This window comes from Colobus angolensis, unplaced genomic scaffold (assembly GCF_000951035.1).
Source record: "Colobus angolensis palliatus isolate OR3802 unplaced genomic scaffold, Cang.pa_1.0 Scaffold67, whole genome shotgun sequence".
NCBI classification, from domain to species: Eukaryota; Metazoa; Chordata; class Mammalia; order Primates; family Cercopithecidae; genus Colobus; species Colobus angolensis.
Genome location: NW_012120376.1, coordinates 7639170 through 7645904, shown reverse-complemented (window position 1 = coordinate 7645904; position 6735 = coordinate 7639170). Strand labels below are relative to the sequence as shown.

General features: G+C 51.8%; 2 protein-coding genes and 1 long non-coding RNA gene across 5 annotated transcripts in view; all 3 read left to right on the top strand.

The window, feature by feature from the left end:
* The window catches only part of MYL6B (myosin, light chain 6B, alkali, smooth muscle and non-muscle), a 5710-nt gene extending 4800 nt beyond the window's left edge, over positions 1–910 (top strand). For all 3 annotated transcript variants that reach the window (XM_011926131.1, XM_011926128.1, XM_011926129.1), the window contains exons 6-8: positions 398–475; positions 628–665; positions 810–910. In XM_011926131.1, the coding sequence (XP_011781521.1) occupies positions 398–475; positions 628–656 (107 nt within the window). In that variant the 3' untranslated portion in view covers positions 657–665; positions 810–910. The remainder of the gene's footprint in view (positions 1–397; positions 476–627; positions 666–809) is intronic.
* Positions 911–1216: 306 nt separating this feature from the next.
* MYL6 (myosin, light chain 6, alkali, smooth muscle and non-muscle) lies at positions 1217–4731 on the top strand. Its single transcript, XM_011926127.1, is given in 7 exon segments — positions 1217–1435; positions 1438–1471; positions 1474–1572; positions 2445–2588; positions 2837–3010; positions 3401–3478; positions 4540–4731. Coding segments are annotated over 7 exon segments (708 nt in total). The 5' UTR covers positions 1217–1285; the 3' UTR covers positions 4569–4731.
* A 234-nt stretch (positions 4732–4965) lies between these two features.
* Positions 4966–6690, top strand: LOC105500555. Its single transcript, XR_001000049.1, has 2 exons — positions 4966–5516; positions 6053–6690. It is a non-coding gene; the product is annotated as an uncharacterized LOC105500555 (long non-coding RNA).
* Positions 6691–6735: the final 45 nt, after the last annotated feature.

Genomic DNA, 6735 nt, shown 5'->3' with positions numbered 1-6735 from the left:
AAAAAAAAAAATTACAATTGTTATGTTCATATTATTGTTTACAAAAATATATGGGAAAAGCCAGGGGCGGTGGCTCACGCCTGTAATCCCAGCACTTTAGGAGGCCGAAGCAGGTGTATGACCTGAGGTCGAGTTTGAGAGCAGCCTGCCCAACATGGCCAAACCTCATCTCTACCAGAAATACAAAAAATTAGCCGGGAGCCTGTAGTCCCAGCTACTCGGGAGGCTGAGACAGGAGAATCCCTTAAACACGGGAGGCGGAGGTTGCAGTGAGCCGAGATCGCTCCACTGCACTCCAGCCTGGGTGACAGGAGCGGAACAACGTCTCGGAAAAAAGCATTGCCTGGGTGAGTGAAGGAGGGAAAGCAGGGCCTCAGACGTTGTGTCTGGGATTCAGGAGAGAAGATGACTGAGGAGGAGGTGGAGACTGTTCTGGCAGGACATGAGGACAGCAACGGCTGCATCAACTACGAGGGTGAGGGGCCAAAAAAGCAGGAGCGGGGCCGGGGGAGGAGGGGAGCCCGGCGTCTTGCCGCGTGTGGGCGGGGGCACCCCTGAATTACCTAGAGTCAGATGTATTATCCAGAGGCCTACTTCTAAAGCCCCTCTTGCCTCCTCTCTCTGCAGCCTTCTTGAAACACATCCTAAGCGTCTGAGTGCTACAGGTAGGGCCTTCCCACCCCTTCACCGCGCCTTAAGAGACAAATCTCCCGCGCTTCTCAGCCAGCATAGAAAAGTAGCAGAGTTCGTTCTGCTGTCCGGTTGCTGCTCGGGCTCCAGCGCTTGGCAACTTTCGTTTTTTTCCACAGATCCAGTGGGGTCCGGACACTGGGCCCCGCAGGCGGAAGCACGTTCCAGCCACCAGGAGGCCACCTATTGTTTCAAAATAAAAACTGGGTTCCTCTCTTGGTTTCAGACTATTTTTTTCATGGTTGGGGGAGCAGGGGGAGATGGGGAGGGTGCTAGGAGGAGAGGGCGGGAAAAGAGGGCTCTCTCCTCTTCCAGTCCTCCGATATTCCTGCTGTTGGGAGGCGCAAATTAATTGTGCCCCACCCCCCCACTCCCATCCCCGAGCGGTTCTGTGCCCAGGTAGGGCTGGAGAAAGGAACGGCTGGCCTCGCCCACGTCATTACTAATGTAGCAATCATCTGCATAAACCCAGGTCACGGTTCCTATTGGCTGAGTCCGCTGAGGGTGACGTCACTGGGACGTACTAAGACTAGGGTTGGGCCGAGAGTCGGAGCCATTACTGCAGGAAAAGGTCCCGCAGAACTGAGCAGTCAAGATGGTGGGGCCCAGGTCCTGGGAGATGGGCAGGATTGGGGGCGAGAGGTGGGAAGAGACGGGTGGGGGGCGAGGAGAAGGCAGGGGTAGGAGGAAAAGGGAACCTGAGGACCCGAAAGGTTGGAGGTGGGGTTGGAAAGCCTGGGGCCCTATCCTGCGGGGAAGCGAGTCTGCAGCCTGAAACAGGAGTTTGTGGGGCTGGGATAGAAACTCGGGGGATTGGCGTTCAGATGCTGACCAGTTCCCTCTTCTCTGAGCAGTGTGACTTCACCGAAGACCAGACCGCAGGTAGGTTATCTCTGATCCCTACCGAGGTCACCCTTAGGGAGAGGGACACCCGCCCCCCAGCACCTATCCTCTAATCTTAATCTATCATCTCTTTAGCACCCCTATGAGATTACCCCCTGGATTATTTTCTCTTCTTTTGGATCCTCCATTTTCTTTTCTTTCTTCCTCCCTCCCCTTCCACTCTAGATCTGAGTCCCAAGCACTGGGTGAGTTTTAGGTGGTGTGGGTATGTGAAAAAACTTGGTCAGCTAATGCCTGCTGTGTGTGGGGTCTGGGGAGGGTGTATAAAGCTGCCTGCGCTCCTTTGTCCCTTAATCAGCTACTTCTGTCTTTTTTCTCCTCCTGTGATAACTGCCCCTGACCTCCCAGCTTGCAGTTGTGAACACTGTAGAGCAGTGACCTGATATTCTGTGCAGATGGGGACAGGACAGGGGAGTTTACTAAGGATATGACTGTAGCTCTACCCTCTGGAAGTTCTCTTTGTACTGGAGGGGTGCGAAGTGGCAGGTTGGGATGACCCTAGTCCCAGGCTGCTGCTCTCACTTCCTTATAAGGACAGGACTGAGACTGGGCGGTGGCGAATTCCTGCCCTGAGAAGTGTAGTAGCAGCAGTGGAGATTGGCAGGTCTGCTGCAGGCAGAGGGAGGTGTGTAAATGGATGTTACCAGGCTGCCAGAGGGGGAGGAAGGCTCTATATAGGACACCTGAGTTGGGAGGAAGATAAATAGATCCCTCTTAAGTAGACTTCAGTGTACAGTTTCGTGCAGGTATCTGGTTTCCTCAGCATGATCAAAGTTGAATGGGCAGCAGGCTCTGAGGTAGGGTTTGGGTTAACCCTCAAATCCTGTGTTGACATTCATCTGAATCCTCAGAGTTCAAGGAGGCCTTCCAGCTGTTTGACCGAACAGGTGATGGCAAGATCCTGTACAGCCAGTGTGGGGACGTGATGAGGGCCCTGGGCCAGAACCCTACCAACGCCGAGGTGCTCAAGGTCCTGGGGAACCCCAAGAGTGATGGTGAGGGGCCTCAAGAACAACTCAGTGTGGTCATGGGCCCACAGTTCTTCAGCTAAGAGCTTCCCTTTACCTTCATAGGCCCCAAACTCAAAGTCTGGATTAGCAAATCCCATGGATTTCCATGGATTTCCCTGCTTATAGGAGGGAGTCATCTCTTGTCTCTCTGTTCTGTTGAGGTCTCTATTATTCCCTGTCCTGAGAACTTGTGTTACTTCTCTGGCCTGACACGTCCACCTCCTTTATGGCAGAGATGAATGTGAAGGTGCTGGACTTTGAGCACTTTCTGCCCATGCTGCAGACAGTGGCCAAGAATAAGGACCAGGGCACCTATGAGGATTATGTCGAAGGACTTCGGGTGTTTGACAAGGAAGGAAATGGCACCGTCATGGGTGCTGAAATCCGGCATGTTCTTGTCACACTGGGTAAGGTTCTGTGTCCTTGTCCTTGAGCTGAGATGCCACCCTGAATACCTCACTTGTCTCCCAATTCCAAAGATGCTTTTTTTTTTTTTTTTTTTTTGAGACGGAGTCTTGCTCTGTCTCCCAGGCTGGAGTGCAGTGGCCGGATCTCAGCTCACTGCAAGCTCCGCCTCCCGGGTTTACACCATTCTCCTGCCTCAGCCTCCCAAGTGGCTGGGACTACAGGTGCCTGCCACCTCGCCCGGCTAGTTTTTTTTTTTTTTTTTTTTTTTTTTTAGTAGAGACGGGGTTTCACTGTGTTAGCCAGGATGGTCTTGGCCTCCCAAAGTGCTGGGGTTACAGGCTTGAGCCACCGCGCCCGGACCCCCAAAGATGCTTTCTTTCCCCCTGCAGGTGAGAAGATGACAGAGGAAGAAGTAGAGATGCTGGTGGCAGGGCATGAGGACAGCAATGGTTGTATCAACTATGAAGGTAAGGGGTGAACTACGCTTTCTTGGAGGAAGCAGCCATATGGGGCAGGTCAAATATAGTGTTTGGGGCTTTCCCTATCCCTGGACTTGGGCTCCAAAAAGAGCCAGGAGGCAAGGTGCAGGGCCCTGCCCAGCCCAGGAGTGGGAGGTCGGGGGGTGTAACAGGAAAGGAAGGGGTAGTATTGTAGAGGGTGGGAAGGAATGAGAAGTGAAATAATGGAATGTCTGTCCCCACTGCCTGATCCCTCACCCCATGTCTGTGTCTTGTCTTCACCATGAATGTCTCTTCCTTCCTGCAGCGTTTGTGAGGCATATCCTGTCGGGGTGACGGGCCCATGGGGCGGGTACGGCTCCTCCCAGCCTCTCCTCTAGTTGATCTCCCCAGTGTTTCTTTTTTCCTCAACCTGTGCTCTTTATCCCCTGCCCTTACCCTACTACCATCTGACTTCCTCCTGGCATGTTTCTGCATGGAGCTGACTAGGGAGGGGAGGGATTCCTCATAGAGGAATACAGCCTGGGGGTAAGGTACCTCCTTACTTCTAGAATGGGCCCTGAGGTTTTACTTATAGGGCCCTGGGTGCTGGTGTCTGGGAACTCTCACCAGTCTGTATACCAGTCTGGCTTTAGGGTGACCTTCTGGCCCTGGAGCATGGGTAGCTGGCATAGAGGGGTATGGGTTGCCTGCCCCATTCTGCTGCTATAGCTGAACAGTCCTTTCCCCCTTCCCTCGCTGGGCAGCTTGGAGGTACCCTAACCCAAAACTCTTGTCCCCTCCTCCCGCCAGTGGCTGACAGTAGCTGTAGGTGTAGTTGAGAACTTTTCTGCCTCTGCTGTGTTCTTGCTGCTCAGGGTGGGGTGGGGGACTAACAGCTGGTGGGAGGGGAGCTAGGGGCAGGGAGAACTGGTCAGACTCAAGGTGGCTCCTCTGCAAACTGACCCCAGGGTTGGTTGCTGTGGGCATGTTCCCTCTTATGCTACCTTTGCAGTCTTGTAGTCCCTTGGCCCTTGGTGTACCCCTCCACAGCCCTGTTCCCTGGCTCATTCCACCTTTCCTTTCCACAGAGCTCGTCCGCATGGTGCTGAATGGCTGAGGACCCTTCCCAGTCTCCCGACTCCGTGCCTTTCCCTGTGTGAATTTTGTATCTAGCCTGAAGTTTCCCTAGGCTCTCTTGTCTCAGCACCTTTCCCATCTTGTCTCTCTTGGATGATGTTTGCCGTCAGCATTCACCAAATAAACTTGCTCTCTGGGCCCTCGGTTCGGTTCTGCTCTCTTTCCTGAACAGGGTAAAGGGGAAGAAGGTGAGGTGGTGATGATTTCTGCCCTGAGGCAGAGTCCAAGGTCAATGGTGCAGGGGTTGAGGAAAGCTGAGGAAGGAAGGCCCTGTACTAGCCGTCTGGGCTTCATTTAAAAACTGCTGGCCCCATTCATCTATCTTAAACAAGCTACCTCTTGGGAGATTAGGAAATCTCCCACTTAGATTGGTCCTACCTAGATCCTGGTAGGACCAAGGCTGGCCATCCCTGTTCCATTCCATATCAGGCTGTCTTCTCCTAGCCTTCCAGCTCCTTAAATCTGGCCCCCGCCCTCCCAAGCTCCCAATAAGGCCTTTTGTGGGGAAGCCTGTGGAGTGTTTATTGGAGCTAAAGCCAGGCCATTATTAGCACTGCCTAAGCCTGTCCATCACCTTAGCAGGGCGAAGGGCCAATAACAACAAAAGGAGGTAAGGGGCTTGCCTCCTCCCTTTATAATAAGGGAAGGAGTGAAACTACTACTTCTGAAGGGATAAAAATACAAAATTCCATTATTGTGGGAATGTCCTTCCAAGTCTTAAACAGCTTTTAGGGCAGGTGAGAGCCTCTGCTCCTATACCAGCACATAGTCTTGACATCTATGCTGCTGTTCGTGTTTTGTGGGGAGGCGCAGTGTCTGTAGGCCCTGTCTGTGGCTTGCAGAATGTCTCTCCGGCCCAGGTAAACGCCACTGTGAAGGACTCCAGGAAAGCTGTTCCAATCCCAATCCCCCTGCCTGACAGCCACAGGTAAGAAGAACACAGAATGCACCCACAAGATGGAACTGAAAGCAAATTAATTTATAAAAAAAAAAAAAAAAAGAAAAAAAAAAAGAAAAAAAAGAAAAAGAAAATTTACAGAAAACTTTGAACAGAAGAAAGGTGCTAAGACGCAGAGGGAGAGAAACACAGGGACATGAGGAACAAAGGGCTTGGCGGGAGGAACCAAGAAGAACCAGTGCAGAGCCTGGAGGCACACCTGCCTTCCAGTCACAGGGGAGGAGCTGGGACGTGGAGCAGGAATGAAGGAAGCAGAGTTGAGCTCCGAGCCAAGGGTTGGTCCAGCCCAAGGTTGGGCACCCTCTTCCACTGCTCCCGAATCCCTGCATCCTCATCTTGGGAGCCCCCAGCTATCAGATGAAGTTCTCACAGTCTTGGTGGGAGAGGGAGGAGGCTAAGGGGTGACCCACCAAGTCATAATAAGGAGGTGCTTAAGTGCTTTAAAAAACAATTTCAGGTTTTAAAACTTCGCATCCTCTTACAGCTCCCTTCTCTGCACCTTCCAGGAGTCCATGGATACAGCTCAGGGAAGGAAGGAGAACAGCCCCCACTGCCCTTTCTTCTATTACCTACCACAGAAATCCCCGAAATTAGGTTTTCCCCACCAAATACACATACGCTGACATCAACTAAGCAGGTGACTTTTAAAAACAAAACTGACATTCAGAGGGAAAGGAATCATTGGCTGAGCTGGGGTGGCCTACAACAGCAACAATGAGGAAGCCGCAGGAGGGATCATTAGTACGAATAAACTCGAATAAGCTCAGTGTAGGGTGGGGGTAGGGGAGCTGGGGCCTTGACTCAGTCACTAAAAAGGGGCTTGGGGAGAGACGGAATCTGCACCCTGTTCTATCCCCAGAGCTCTCCCTGGAATTTAATTCCCCTTTCCTAAAACTCACTCCCCCTCAAAAAATGTAAAAATTGGTTATTTTTTAGTGGGTAGAAGGGAGCTCCAATGTGGCTTTTTAAAATCTACTTTTTTTTTTTTTTTTAATCCATAGAAAATGCAGTAGTTTGGAGGGAGGTGTACCCTTAGAAGTGGTTAATAGAACCTTGTATAAACACCTTTCACCAGCCCTTCCTTTAGGGCAGCATTCCCATCCTATCCTCTCTCCCAGACATTAGAAACATCTTTTAAACAGAAGTCCTTGAATAATCTGATATAAAAATGCACGCCTCTGTTAGGCAT